Below are 16,358 nucleotides of genomic sequence, written 5' to 3'. Positions count from 1 at the left end.
TATTTTATGTACCGTTTAGGACTTCGTATCTTTGACTTCTTTTACCCATTACCATTTGTTTCTTTAATTAAACTCATCCCACTTTGGATATTTTCACCTCTCATCACAAAATATCATCCCTCTCCCAAACCATGATGCGGTCCCCACTGTACAAATGTGATCAACGTCACTGTATGGGCCCCTCACTCCACTTCCCAAGATCTCTCACCTGCTTCCCAAATAACATGCTCTTTAAATGCTGCCACTACTCAAACATTCATTTCATCCTTGACCTGTTTTAATCACTTTCTCTTTCTCATACAGTCCTGGTTGTCCATAAACTGGTCCATCTTCTCTGGCTTACTCCAATATCCACTGGCAAAAAAAAAACTGGATGTCGATTCACAATCATTTTTCAAATATATTTGAAATGTAACTTCCTTACTGTTTTTAAATGCCTCTACATTCCTATTTATAGCTCGGCTAGCAAATCTTTCTACTTGGCCCATTTTGCCCAGTGGCCACAGCAGTTCCTTCACCTAAGAGTTCATAGACAAAAATGTGATGAGGTTCTACTCTGAAAGTTATCAAGAAAACGTAATTCTCTTCCTCAAAGGCTAAGAGAAAGCCATTAATATTATCACTGCGTCACTACATAACCAAGTATCCTGGTCTTAGCCACTGAAATAGCCATCTAATAGAATTGTATTCGTAATTTTTTTTAACTCATGTATCAGCTAGATTAACTAAAACCTCAAAATATTAAACCAAAGTCATGTGTCTCTTGTACTTCTGTTTGCGATCACCTAATACCGAATTTTTGCGATTCGCTTTTTTGGAAATTGTAAACCGTGATGTACTACAGTGGCATGTTGAGGTCAGCAAAAGTTTTTTAAAGAGCAGGCAGTGGTCTCACGGACCACTGCCTGCTCTTAAAAAACATTTCGACAACCATTTCTAAAGGGGGAGGGGTCCCTTCAGGACCCCTTCCCGTTTGCAAATGGGTTACCATCAACTCGTAGTTCCCAGTAAAATGTTTTGCTACCGCATTTCAGTTGCAAAATATTCACATATACCACTATAAATCGCTATTAGGAAGGGACGCCCTTAACACACCTCTTCTGAATACTGAATCGCAAACCCATTTTGCGATTTGGTAATAGGACACTGAATCGCAAAATAGGGTTCTGTACATTCAAAAAGTCTTTTTTTGCGGATGCAAAGGGCCGCACTCCCAGATTAACTGTTGTAGCCCCTCCCTAAATTCTTGACATTAGTTAATAAATAAAGAAGATCTGTTAGGAATCGAGGATGACAATACTAAATGGGATGTCACCTAACTAAACCTACCCCCAGTCAAAAGATGGACACAGACAGCACTTCAACTAATGCCCTTATCGTAGAGTTTGGTTTGAGGACAGCTAATGGTAGAACACCCACAGACAGAATGGGTGTAAATACGTACAATAGAGCTAGCTGCCCGTCCCGCTTTGACTATATCTTCCTTGATATGAGGCTCTGGGGAGACTTGATCGATTTGAGCGTGGGCACCACTACAGAGACTGATCACAACTTTCTCTGCTTAAGCACGAACCCTCTGTGGGCAGCTCCCTACTATCTTGTGAGTAGCTTACCCCTGAACTCCACTAGAGAGATTGTCCCCTCAATTTGCAATAGATTTTTAAAATGGCAGAAGGTAGCCCTGCAAGAATCCAAGATCTTAGGTATACGATACGACCTGGCTGTAGGCACACTTGAGCTCCAGGCCGCAGCCACTAGCGCATGGGTTGGCTGATGTAGCTATAGTTCATTCTCATACTGTTGACTGACTTAATGTACATTTTCTAGCTCCTAAGTTGGGCAACAAGCCTAGCATGCCATTAAAAGGACCTCACTTTTGGTACACAAAAGATTGTAGGTGCAAATGATTACTCTTAGCCGCAGCAATCAAAGACACGAGTTGCCCCCTGATTAAAGCTGCCAGGAAGCACTACAGAGCTGCTCAGAACCAGGCAAAGATAGCACGGGATGAATCCCCCTGGCAGCAACATAAGGAAGCAAGCTCAGATAAGGATGTCAAGTTATTTTGGACCCTAGTTACCTGAGGTAGTAAGTCAGGAGCATGCTTGTCACCAACCACATCACAGGCCAGGACTGCAATTACCATTTTCGGAGGCTTTACTCAACTCCTGAGGCCATGCCCCCTGTGGAGCTAGACGATCCCTATGGACACCACAAGGATGATGAGCTTTTTGCCAGGCCGAGATAGAGCCGCTATAAGTAGAATAGTGTCCTCCAAAGCAGCAGAACCAGGCGGCTTACCAGGTGATCTATTTCTTGCAGACACTCAGAATTAGGCACATTCTATTCTCTTTTTGGCAAATGCTATAGCCAGGGGGGCCCTGGGTCTTGGAAGGGTGCACAGGTGGTCCCTATTTATAAAAAAAGGAGCCAGAGACGACCCCTTAAATTACAGGCCCATCAGTCTGATTGATGCCCTGCAGAAGGTCTTCAGTAGAGTTCTTCTGCAAAGGATCCAGCTATAGGCAGACAATGATGCTATCCTTTCACAGTACCAGGCCGGCTTTAGGGCAAGGACAGTAACAATCGTCCAGGTGTTTCAGTTGCTACTTATCTATAGGAAAGCAGCAGTGATTGGCAAGGGCTGTCTTTACCTTGCACTTATTTATTTAAAGACTGCCTTTGACCTAGTCCCTAGGAGTAAATTGTGGTTGACACTTCAAGATATGGGCACCCCCCCCTATTTATTCTTAACCTGCTGGACCGGCTACACCATGAGAACTATGCCCAGGTTAAATGGGGGGTGCAAGACCAACTGGCAGAACGTATCCCTGTCAATAGGTTAGTCCGACAGGGTTGTGTTTTGGCTCCCACCCTATTCTCTCTCTACATGAATGGGGTGGTCAGCTTTCTGCAAGAAGACCCAGCAGGCACACCAAGCCTGGGGGGTGATAAGGTACCGATCCTCTTGTTCGCAGATGACACCCTGCTGGTGTCTAAGAACCCAGCAGGACTGCAGCGACTACTCAACAGGTTCCAACTCTTTTGTGACAACCGGGAGCTGGTTATTAACACCTTAAAAAACTAATTTATGGCCTTCAATCCACATAAGTCCTATAAAGGCAACCCTTTGCTAAGTGGGACAGCTCTGGATAGCGTTGGCACCTTTGACTATCTTGGTGTCCGACTCTCTGAAAAAATGTCATGGAAGCCCCACCTAGCAAATATGCTGATGGGGCACAAGCGAGAAGCAGGAGCACTTGGGAGGGAACATCGTTCCTCGCACAGTAGACTGGTAGCCCCAGCCCTCCAGGTTTATGACGCCTGTTAGACCCGAGGTCCCTGGTTGGCTGAGGCAGGTACCTTAGGCCAAGTAGAGACCCGCGTTCCAACGTCAAGGAAAGGAAGGTCACCTTTTTAGATAGCCCTGCTCACCCCCTCGGTAGCTTGGCACGAGCAGCCAGGCTTATCTTCAAGTCAAATGTGGAAATTATTCACAACCACGCTCACAATAATCCATTGATGACACCACAAATAGACCCCACACGAGTTTTGTAAAAACAAGTATAAACTTTATGTTAAAAGATATACAATAAGACCACACGATATAAAACCAACATATGAGGTTGTGTAATATTTCTCCTGGCCGGTTGTTAGGCCAGCCAGCCAGCCCTTGTATGTTCTGGCGATATCAATGAGCACTTCTAAACATTCTCCTGTACTCCTAAAATCATATCATACAGTCGTAATGCTAGAATCAGATACTTGTGCAATGTAATAATACTGTCATGCGTAACGTAACAATCAGGGACCTTGCAAGATCAAATAATGCAATGTGTGATACCACCACCAGATATGTCGTTCTGCAAAAATAAGGCAATGCATATACACTAATCAGGTACTTCGTTATGCAGGAGAAATACAACGCACATTACGCTAATCAGGTAGATTGTTGTTCAGAAACAATGCAATGCGTCATATGTCAATCAGGTAGTTCGTTATACAGAAATGATGAAATGTGTAATACGACAGTCAGGTACTCCGTTCTTCAGAAATGGAATTTTGCGTAATACACTCAGGCCCTGATCACCGGGCCTTAGGTGGTCTCTCTGCCTCTACAGTTGCCCCTCACACAGTACGATGTAATCCCAAAGTGCAGCTTCGCACTCCAGCCCCTGTACCACCACTCCTTTGGCGATGCGGGCCGCGACACGAGCCGATGCAGAGGCTCGTGCTGCCAACACAATAGAGAGGCCGAGAGCATCTTATTCCAAGCCAACGCCCCGTCCCAGGAGTTGACACATGTTACCTGGGGGGCGCGAACATACTCTCCTCTCCTCGGTCAGTGGCTGGGCCTCCAATGCAGCTTTGTAAAATGGCAACGGCGGTTCGGGCCGGCAACTCATTTCCTCTGGGACTGCCGGTCCGGACCACTTCACTTACGAAGATCTCAGGCTCCCATAACGCACACGCACACAGTGTCACTCCGGGTGCACGGTCACTGGGCATTCCACACACGAGTCTCCAGCTGCACGAAGATCACCCGCACAGCGTCGCTGATACTCACTTTACTCCGGTGCACACGATAACACAGCAAATTCTCAAAAAGGTCTCACGCTGCACAACGCACCCGCACCCAATGGCGTTGAGACTCACTTGGATTCCGGTGCGCACAATGACAAGTCCAATCCTCATGAAAATCTTGCTGTGCACAACGCACCCGCACACAACGGCGTTGAGACTCACTTGGCTTCCATTGCACATGATGATAAGGTCAATCCTCACAAAATTCTTGCGGTGCACAACGCACCTGCACACAACGGCGTTGAGACTCACTTGGCTTCCGGTGCACACTATCACTGGACAATCCTCACAAAGGGGTTCAGGCTGCACAAAGCACACGCACACCATATCGCTGTTCCTTGCTTGGACTCCAGGTACCCCCCGATCACAGACCGATCCTCCTGAAGACCTCAGGCTGCACAAAGCACGAACACACAGTGCCATTGAGACTCATTTGGACGCCAGGCACCTATGATCACAGGTAGTCCTTACGAGGGTCTCAGACTGCAACAGGCGCGATCACACAGCTCCGCTGAGACTCTCCTGGAAACTTTTATGTTCCTGTGTTTCCGAACAGGGAGCCAGCTCATCTCAGGCCCTTGGGGATATTTACTTCAGGACACAGCACACCGCAAATTCCTTCAAGCAGGGGGACACAGCACACAGCAAAATCCCTTTAGCCTTTCCTTGGTTAAAACAGCAAACTGCAGGCCAGCCCCCGATCACACAGCAAGAGCAGCCCTATCCATCAGTCTATTCAGTTGTTTCTTCCTTGGCAAAGGTCCTCTTGACCACGAAGTAGCTCCAGTCTTGTTCACACTTGATCAAGCCATTCTCCAAAGTTCAGGGGCTTCAGTTCTCTTAGTTATACCCCTCAATGGCTTTGAAGTCTTTGTGCTTCGACCCCTGCTTAAACCAGTTCTGGGTGCCTCCCTGCCAGTGACACGTTCTTCCTTTGATTAGTGGGGGTCTGGATTCTCAATCACTCAGCAGGAGATGGGACAATTGTTTTATAGCAGCAGCCCAGGACTCTTCACCTCTAGGGGCTTCTCCTCCCCCTACACTCCAGATGCAGGTCAGCCTGTTGCTGTCTCACCTCCTCCCCTGTGTCAAGACATTCCCCGGATCCTATCACTTTCAAATCGAGACAGTCAATCCACAGCCAGGTAGAGATGCACAGAAATGTCAGAGCACAAAAACGCAGCCACTTTTAAAAGAATGGCTTCTGAACACGCAATGCAAAAACCACCTACATCAAAAGATGTGTTATTACATTGTGAGTTCAGGCATACTAAACTTCACCTTTCCATCTTAAGCCTTTGGGAGGACAAGCTGGAAAACATATTACACAGCCCTCCCATTCTGTCCAATGGGCAAGATGGCCTTTCAACAGTGAAAAATGAAATGGAGATTATTTCACTGTCAGGACATGACACACACCTTAGTACATGTCCTACCTTTCACATGCACTACACCCTGTCCAGGGGGGACCCTAGACCTTCCATAGGGATGTCTTAGATCCACAGAAAGGGAAGGGTAAGGTCTGGCAAGTGAGTGCAATTGAAAGAACAACATGGCAGTTTCACAAACTGCGCGCAGGCCCTGCATTGACAGGCCTGAGTTCGCTTTTTAAGGCTACTTGTGTGGGTGGGCCAAATAGTGCTGCAGGCCAACTAGTAGCATTTGCATTACCAGCCCTGACACACATAGTGCACTTTACTAGGGACTTTACTAGTAAGGCAAACATACAAATTATGGACATCCAATTATCATTACTATATACATGGAACACTTACACTTTGATACTGGTTAGCAGTGGCAAAGTGTTCAAAGCATCTAATTTGGCAACACCATGTCAGAAAAAAGGTTTAGGGGGAAATCAAAAAGTTTAGGGACTTTAGCCAAAAAGGGCTAAGTCCTACAACGCCAAAGCAGTCAGCAGAGCATTGTACGGAGCTATGGGGATCCGATAAGGCTCATGTTCTTTGCAGATCTGAGTATAGGTTTCTTAGGGACTTAGTGATGTTGCCCCAAAACATTCCCCTTAACCCCCTAATGCTTGATATGGGTGGCACATCAAGGTTGCGCCCGCTGCTTTTTTGGGCTTGCATTAGGCGGACCGCAGAGCTCCTTCCTCACACTGAAGCCCTCACTGAGGTTATACGGATAGACACCGGCAGTAAAATATGTTGGATCTCCAACGTTAGGAAAATTATATCAGCTTTGGGGCTCCAATCGCATTGGGATAGGCAGGAACCACCAAGGAAGGAAGAGCTCAAACGTTTGTATTGAGAATGGGTGATACATCAAGAAACCTGCAAACCAAATGTGGGCAGATTAACAGCATAATTTTATCTCCATAAACAGACCAAATACATAGAGCCCTTTTTAGATATAATTCAGGTCCCTCGGGACAGGATGTTGTGCATCCACTTTAGGTTCAGCACGCTTCCTGTCTGCGAGATAACCGCAAAATGGCATCCACGCAATCAAACTGCCCATGTTGCAGGGCCCCAAAGAAAGTGTTGCCCACGTTATGTTTGCTTGCACGGCATATAACATCCCGAGAGCCAAGTAGCTAAAACCGATCCATGTCAACAAAGGAGAGAGAAGGAGGGGAGACCAGGAGCTAGTTAATGGTCCAGTGTCCTTGCTCCATACTAACCATGAATACAACCAAAAGGGAGGACACTGTTGCAAGCGTGAGTAGTGCAGGTAGTCACTGCCTCACTATAAGTACAGGGAGGAAAGGAGGGGAGGTAGCCTAGGTCTAGGACTCAACTAGGGGAGAACAAGTCTCGTCTCTTGTTGCCCTCACACACCCCGAGGGATGTCATGCTTCATCATCGGGCAGTTGCTCCTCGTCGGGCCGGTGCTGCAATGCCCTACAGGTCCCCCGAAGGGTCACTTTATCAGAGATCTTTTGAGAACTGCCATATGGTGCATGTGGGTGTGTGTGGAGAGTCCTATGTGGAGGGTGATGAAGTACGTGCAGAATAATTAAAACTGCCTAAGAGTTACCAAAACGTCCTTTAATAAAGTGGTACCCTTGGCAGACTAAAAAGCCCGTAGGTTAATGGGTTACCCCTGTAGGCGTAATGTGCCCAGGTAACAATCAGGTTGGCATGTTTCATGCCTCAGTAGTCAGAGTGATCTATGGCGTTTCATCAGGACCAATGCAAATCAAAATTAGTGGTATAGTGCACGTGAAAGAAAGAGCATAGAACTCAAAATAGAGGGGTAAGTATCCCTGTAGGCGATCAGTGGGGGCCTGGGATTAAGAACCTTTTAGTCCCGGCATCTAACTAAGCAGTTGATTCCACTCCTGATCGTGACCTAAGTAAAGTACAAAACGAGAGACAGACATGTTTTAAAAAATGAGTGAGGAAGGCTGGTCTATGTGTCTTACTTCATCTCAATAATGAAAGACACATAGTGACCTGCAGTGCAGGAAGGGGAGAGACAAGCCAGTGGACACGGTCCCCATCAATCTCAGCACCCTGCAGGAAGACTTCCCGGATGCGGGGGGAGCCGAAGGCCGACCTCCCAGGGTGGCGGCGGCACAATCGGCTTCACTCCCGGCATCACGGGGACCTCCGTGCGAGCAGTGGTAGCCCTGAGATATGCAGGAACCCGTGGTTGGGCTAAAACCGTTCTGCCGGCAACTGGGCACACATTCTTAGGTCAGATTCCAGACCTCTTTTTGCGTGCTGTGTGGCAAAGTTCCTTAGTCATGCATGGCTTATTAGACGGAAGACCCTGACAGGAAGGGTACGGCACTCAGTCGAATGATGCGGACAGGTAATTGTTGTAGGGCTCAAAGGCTGGTTATTTAAGCTTTAAACACACATGTTATGCACGTGCACTTTCTGTTCTTAACCTTTCCGTGCTGTTACCCTAAGGAGGGCTGGAATTTTTATGTAGGTCTGCTGGGGGTTGCAACCTGAGCCTAATACAAGGGATTTTATTAAGAAGAATTGTTATGCTGCTTCTTCCTTTTTATTTTTATCCTATCAAATGTATGTTTTTACTGATAGATGTGTATTACATATTTAACTGCTGATCCCGGTAACTGCACTTTACACCGAGGGGGCAGCGGTGCACCTGTGTGGATTGCTCGTATATATTATTTTTAGTATGTTGCTGTATGAAATTTTTTATCTTGTATCTCTTTTATAAAATGCCTTTTTATAGCTTTTATGACACTAACTGTCGAAATATAGCTTATACAACAACAACAATAGTGATAAATAAATATCCTTAAGTTTTTTTAATTAATTCATCAAATACATAATTTACACTGAACGTTCCTAAAGAGTTCCAAGTTAGCATGCACAACTGTATCTACAAAGGATCCTTAGAGGCATCTTTCTGATGACACCAAAACTTACTCAGTCCTTCACTGTGGATGTTGAACATGTATCCAAAATAATCATGTCCATTTCTTACCAATTCCAGTCATTCTGCAAGGTCATGCTACTTATCTCTGCTAAATGCCTTGTTTAGCAGTTCAGACATTCATCCTGTCCATCAGAAGAAAGAGGCTGATAGTGAAGGAGCATAAAGTCTGCCATTTTGAGATTCAAGAAGCTTACCAAGTTTTGGCTGCCAAGTACACAACCTATGAGGATGATATAGCAATGATTATGTCAAGGAAAAATCATGATTTGGGAGAGGGATGATGTGGGATTGGTGTGATCTTATTTGGGTGGCACTACGAAATTTCCATTTGCAAAAAGTGGTCTTAAATTATGCACTGACTTTTTTAATGGAAAACAATTTCAGGAATTAACCTATCTACTATTAGGATGGTTCACAAAATAAAAATCATAATGGATTGCAATCTTACTTGCCTTATCAATGTTCATGAGATAGGTTGGTATTCTAACTCACTACAATTGGATGCCATCACAGGGATGATGGTCTGCTGGGGCCAGCAGACCATAATGTCTGATCACAGTTTACTAAAGTAAAACATTTTTAAATGCAACCGGTTTTACATTAAAGGCAACGGGTCTGCATTTTAAAAGAAAAGTTTTTTTTTTAACTTTGAGAGTTGGCAGTGGCCCTCTGGACCATTGCCTACTCCCCAACACACGTTTTTACATCCATAAAGGAGAAGGGAACCTCTTCCATTTTACGAAAGTGTTATCACCCCAACTTGAAAGTTGGCAACTTTCTAATGTTTGCAACCAGCTTACAGTTGCGAAACATTGATACATCCCTTAATGAATCACTATTTGGAAATGTATTCCCTAAATATGGCCCTTCCAAATAGCAATTCTTTATGGGCCTGTAAACCCATTTTGTAATTTGGTAGCCTGTTACTGAATCACAAAATAGGTTTACAGCATACCAAAGAGCCAGTTGTCATTTCTTCAATAAGAGGGTTCGAGACCTCAACTTGACCCTTATTTCTTTTTTGGAGTATATATGCTAAGTACATTGGTTACCCCAGAAGTGGGCACTATGCTTATTGTGCCACTAGGCTCAAGCTGTACCTCACTGAAAAGACCTAATCAGGCTGAAACCTGTCTGGTGTAACTTGCATTGAGTCCTGGAGGGGACATGGTCTCATTGCCGGACTAGGAACCCAAAGCAGCCCTGGCAATTTCCCTTGAGGAAGCACTGCTTGGCCCCAGGAGGCTAGAAATGCTTGCTTGCTGCTTTTGTTATTGTGGGCCAATATTACACCACTGCTGCAAAACCGCCCCCCAGCAACAAAACCGCCCGCCACCCTTCCAGCCTCCCGGTGAATTGCCCAATGCCCGGTATTGCCAGTCCATCCCTGCATGGTCTTGCAGCTTGGACTGAACTGTTCCTGCAAGTACAGGACTAAAACTGATTATCATATGGCTAGTCTCTGTCCAGAGTGGCATAGTAATCACAAACTAGGCGATGTGGAAGTCGATCAAAATTTCCTCTCGATCGCCTGAGTAAAAAGCAATTCCTTCCAGTGGCCACAGCGCATGCTTACCGTTATTATAAACATGAAAATTGTCAAATGTCTTTTTAAAGGGTCCCAATTAATAGGGAAACGCCACAAAGGCAGAAACCCTCCTTGTCAATCTTGGTGGTTCTTGATTGAAGATTTAAAATTAATGCAGGTGTTGGAAAGTAAAGCATCAACCCTGAAAAAGGGTTGAGAAAGAGCCCAGCATCGATCTTCCAGAGATTGAAAGCCTGGCATGAATTCAGCTACAGAGTAAGGCAAAAATCAGAGACAAAAATGGTATTAAGTGGGCTATGAACACAATGAAAAATAAGAGAATTAATACTTTGCTACACTTCCATCTTTTATTAGTGCCTCCTTCTACATGGTCTAAAAACGAAACAACATCACAGAAAATAGTTCAGCACTGTATTGGATTGGGAACGTCAGGCAATAATCACTTGAAAAGCCACCATCTTGGGAAGGGAAGTATATAATGCTAGCCAGGCCTACATCGATACGGTTTCTAGCACCCACTTTTGCATTCACTCTTTTCCTGCAAACTTCTACTCGCGGACTGCTGCCCTTCAAGGTTAGTGCTCCAAACAAGCATCGGAACACCCATTCAACCAACTGTGGCTGTGGAAACGCTGATGCGGTCTAAGCGCGAAGGAAGATACACTTTCCCATTCCCTGAACATGGTAGCCAAAATGTGCTGCCTCACCACATGCTGAGCACAGGAACACACTGCTTCCTCTTAACTGCATGCAGTTGCTTCTGGTAAGTTCCTGGAACAGATGTAAATAGTGTATGAAAAATGAAGACCTACAACACAGCCTCAAGCTATGCCAATAAATGAGAGAAATTCAAACATTCCTCCCATCACTTTGTTGTTTATTGCAATAGATGTCCTAAGTGCAACAAGTGTGCCCAGAGATGAGTCTCTTTACTCAATGTGCCACAGGACTCAATCTATAACTAACTCATGAGGTCTAAGTAAGCAGAAACTGGTCTGGGTTCTGTGTGTTCCTCTCTGGAGGGCATTTAGATTGGCAGTTCGGACAGGAGTGGTCCACACAAGTAAGCGCGGTGGGGCGTGGCAGGGGTGGTGGGGTGAAAGTGACATATGACGGGAAAGGAATATAAAATAAATAATTAAAACCACTTATCTTGCACTTGCCTCATCGCCGACTTGTCGATGCGGCGCACGCAAGGTAAGTGGTTTTCATTTTTTATATTCCATATCCTGTCGTATGTCACTTTCACCACAACCCACCCCTGCCCCATCACTCAGTGATGCTGCTAGCACAAGGTAAATAGTTTTCTTTATTTATTTATTTTATATTCCTTATCCCGTCATATGTCACTTTCACCCCTCTCACCCCCGCCCCACTGCGCTTACCTGCAAGGACCGCCATTGAATTTGTATTAGACTATTCCTGCAGGAGCAGGACCAAGACTGATCTACATATGGCTGCGCTCTGTCTAGTGTGGCATAGTGAGTGAAAAACGACGGACTGGAATGTAGCCGTGATTGATTGCCCAATGGTTGAGATTAATTCAAGCATTCTTTCCATCACTCATCACTTTGTTGATTTGTGCACAAAACTGTCACTGCATACTGCAAAGCTTGCCTAAATTGTGGCAGGCTTCTTCATCCTGGACATCAGGAGTCCTTTAAACAGATTGAAGAATGCAAGAGTATGAAGAACCACAGTTCAACTAGGTGAGCTACACTTCCAAGCACACATCCCAAAATATATGCACAAACCCCATTAACTACTCATGACTCTGACAGGTGACATTGGCTATTCATGGTAGACAAATGGTGTTTTGAACAACTATAAGCCATTGAAATACTCAAAGCATACTAGCACGTTAACAGAAACAACAATATGATGTAGTCTTTGTAGAAGCTGGAAACTAAAGAAACTCATGGACAACAAGGAATGTACTCCGTAGAACTCCATTGACGCGGTACTGGGAGTGGTCTGCGTTATAAAAGCAGATCTAGAAATCCAACAATGCATGACCGTGTCTTTACATCCCTTAACCAGAAAAGTGGAAGACAATGATGGGGAAGACCCTTCCATAACTTTAGCAGGTGGTTGCTGGTAGTGGGCATGGCACTCTTTTTTGAGGACTGGGAATTGTATTTTGCCATTAGACTTTGACCCAAAGAAAGAAAGAAAGGCAGGAAAGGGAATAAGAAGGAGAAAAGAATTATGGTAAAACAGAGGAAATAGTAATAGTAGGGATGAAAAAGAAGCTGCAAGAATGAGACTGAGACAGGGAGTGTGTGGTGGTGGAAGAAAGACGCCTGAGGTGGAGTCAAGAACAGGCATCTTCGGCATTGTACAAACCTGGCATTCTGAAGCCCGCGTGGTGGGCTCCTAAGAATAACTTTGGAGCCCTGCAATGATTATTTTCATAAATTAAGACTGAAGTCTCACTCGCTCAGCTTGTGCCGGTGAGTCTGTGTGGTTTCACAAATGCTGATGTCATAAACAAGCAGAGTGGCAGCCACTTGCCCAAAGCAGGTTATTCAGCCTCTCTATACCCGCCAGGGTTCCCTTGCTTCCTTGGTCGTCCAGCTAGAAAGAACAGCATTACAAGGAACACCTTCTCCAAGAGCCACAGGTTGGAATCCATCAAGAATGACGTCAGTCGAGTCACCTGAAGCACCATGCACACCATGGACGAGGGAAGCCAGCACCACACCAAGGCTCCACTCACCCACAAAAGAAGCGAAACCAATAGATATGAAGGTGAGCTGAGATAAGTATGGGCAGGCTGTTCTCACCTGTTACAGCACTTATTCCCATGCTGTCTTTATTTGTTAATAGCATATGCATCGGTAAAAAATGAATGCAGATATAAAATTCGTAAATTCAAGATAGGAGTTCTGAAGCTACAGTTGTGGCAGTGCAAGAGCTGTATTAAATAAACACTATCAGAGAGAGAAACTGGTGAGTGCGAATGTAATTGTACTATGAGTCTTGCTTCACGTTAGGAATTCCCCAAGCCAGGAGAATTGAGTCTTCAAACAGGCATTCATTCACACGTGTCACCTCGAGAATCTGGATCCCCCTCCTACGACGAGATGACTCATCCCATCCATCATTCCAGACTTCCAAAAGTTTCATCAGCTCTCTCCCCACGTCTTCTCTTGACTCTTTCTCCACTGCCCCTGTAGCAAGGTTGGTGTTATAAAATATGATTTCTCAATAGATAAATACATCAAATGAGAACAAACAAAATAAAGATGCTTTCTTCCGCCCTCTTGAGGTAGCTTTTTGTGAGAACGAGATGGAATAAGGCCTAAGTCAAAGCTGAATAGCTGTAGAGAGTGGACACTTCAGTTGAATCATTTCCCCCCCATCAGCTCCAACTCTTGAAAGCCATGAGACTGCTGTGACTACAAATGACTTCACAATGAGTAAATACATTCACAATGTCCACCAGGGGGAGCCTGGCCTAGTGCAGCCCCCAGTTTAATCCATGCACCTTTTGGTTTCGTTTTGGGATAGTGTTGGAACTTATGTCAATGTTTGCCATCTTCTAGTGTGTTAGAAAGAGAAGGACGGGACAGAGCTCGACCCTGCCCCAGGGCTGTCATGTGCATTGTGTAATGGAGTCGGAGGAAAGAAGGCCACAAACAACCTCTGTCAGGTAGGACATGTTTATTACTTTCTACAGTAAACAAATAAAACAGTTCGACAGGATTCAGGCTAATTCTCTAGAATGTTATAGAGGGATTAATATGTTGAACTAAAAATATCATTTGTTAAAAGGAGAGCAACATATGCCGGTGTAACAAAGACAAGTTTCAGGACAATATAAGAGAAGTACAGCAGTAATTCCAAATCAATGAAAGAAGCAAACAAATTGCTAATGTTGTGATGGAAAGCTACAATTTAAACAGGGATGCTACGTTTCTTTTTTTCATACAATATTTCTTCCAAAAGAAATCTATTTCGATGTAAACAATACAAATTCCTGTCAATTGGTTAAAGGCATTTCGAAAACCACTGGCATTGTTAATTGTTTGAAAACTGACTATTGTTTAAGGGACTGTGGCAAAGCTATTGCAAAAAATATGATTGATTCGCACGTTGATTTTGTTCGATGTTTATGTGAGATATTTCAGACCCCCAATCCCATTTAGGAACCACTCATCTAGAAAACCAAAAATATAGTTTTTTTTTTTTAAATGAAGGTTAATGTGGATAACTGAGCACCTGATTTGCAGATGGGTGATAATTCAACATCCTCTAATTTATGAGGAAAGCCTTTTATGCCCCCTTCCTCCACGGTGGAGAATCTAAAAAGCTTTTCTGGCTAACATGAACGAAGCCATTCTATCCACAGATTCCCTACAGGACATTAATCCTTCAAGGAAGTACTTAGCACTTTCTTCACAAATTGAAGAATTTTCTGTTATCTGCCAGTTCTAAATCAGGTACTTTGTTTTATCGCATATGCATTTGACTCTAACTCAGCCCTACCTTAAGGAATATTGCAACACTTTACACACATAAAATATAAAACAAGATCAGGAAAATAACATAAGAAATTAAATAACATCTTAAAAACCAACCTCACAAAGTGCAGGAAAGTTCATAAGAGTCACTGGAGTCAAAATCTTGATAATAGGTACATCTACGTTTTGGAACGCAAATGGGAAAACATGGCTTCACAACTTTAAATTAGCTAGAGCCAAGCCAGGCACTATGAAGAAAATACACAAAATCATTTATGAGTACTGGAGATAGTACTGCATTTATGTACTGTAGGAAAGTGCCTCTTTGTGCATGGTTACCCCCATTTTGCCACATCTGATGCAACCTGACTTGATTTGCCCTGAGACGCTGCCAACCAGGTTCCCAGGAGCCTGTGTTCTTTCCCAAGACGGTACCTTTGTATCCACAATTGGCACACCCCTGGCCACAGGGAAGCTCCTTGAAAAAGGTACCATGGGTACCAAGGGCACTGTGACCAGGAAGGGCCTCTAAGGGGTGCAGCACCTATTGTGCCACCTTTAGAGGCCTGGCACCTTAACATGCACACTGTCACTCCATGCTGCATGTTTTGGTGCAGAGAAAAGTGAAAAGTCAACATGGCACACACCCCTCTGTGCCATGCCTGCAATCCACTGCCTGGGGCCTAGGTAAGTCACCCCTCTAGCAGGGTGCACTAGCCTTAAGGTGAGGGTACAGTGGCATGCACCCTGTACCCCTACACAGTGTCTAAGTCCATTCTTAGACATTGTAAGTCCAGTAAATCTATAAAGAGTACATGGTCTGGGAGTTGGTCATTACGAACTCCACAACTCCATAATGGCTTTACTAAAAACTGGGAAGTTTGATAGCAAACCTCTCAGCACATTAAACCCACACTGATGCCAGCTCTGTGTTTGTCATTGGCCCCTGCAGGGCTGACCTTAACCCCAGGAACTTTGCTCCCACAACCAAGTGGCCTGCTCGTCAGCAGTCCCTTACCGATGGCTGCCTTAACCCCATTGGCTAATATTGGGACCCTGATCTGCACCAGGCCGCGCCAGTGCTGCATGTGGGGCAACTTGAGTGCCCATTGAGACTATGGGGAACCTTGGTCTTAACCCCCAAAACTACCACACATAAGTTGTGTACTTACCTGGAACCCGCTAACAATTTTCTCTCATAGGAACCTATGTTAATAGATTTTGGGGCCTAAAATGTTCCGTGTTGAACTGATGTTTGTATGGGGAAAAGAGAATTAAACTGCAAATGTATAAAATGTCTTACTTACTTTGCATTATGAGATCCTGAGGTGTGGTATCTAGACATACCACCCTGGTACTCAAAGTAATCCAAAAGTAAC

General features: G+C 44.6%; 1 protein-coding gene across 1 annotated transcript in view; it reads left to right on the top strand.

The window, feature by feature from the left end:
- Positions 1 to 16,358, top strand: part of LARP1B (La ribonucleoprotein 1B) — a 574,280-nt gene that overhangs the window by 372,557 nt on the left and 185,365 nt on the right. The window contains exons 12-13 of the mRNA XM_085643073.1: positions 13,064 to 13,264; positions 14,062 to 14,168. Coding sequence (XP_085499199.1) covers positions 13,064 to 13,264; positions 14,062 to 14,168 — 308 coding nt within the window. The remainder of the gene's footprint in view (positions 1 to 13,063; positions 13,265 to 14,061; positions 14,169 to 16,358) is intronic.

Source organism: Triturus cristatus, chromosome 2_2, assembly GCF_964204655.1.
Source record: "Triturus cristatus chromosome 2_2, aTriCri1.1, whole genome shotgun sequence".
Taxonomy (NCBI): domain Eukaryota; kingdom Metazoa; phylum Chordata; class Amphibia; order Caudata; family Salamandridae; genus Triturus; species Triturus cristatus.
Note: the sequence above shows the minus strand (reverse complement) of the source record. Positions and strands in the feature narration are given on the sequence as shown.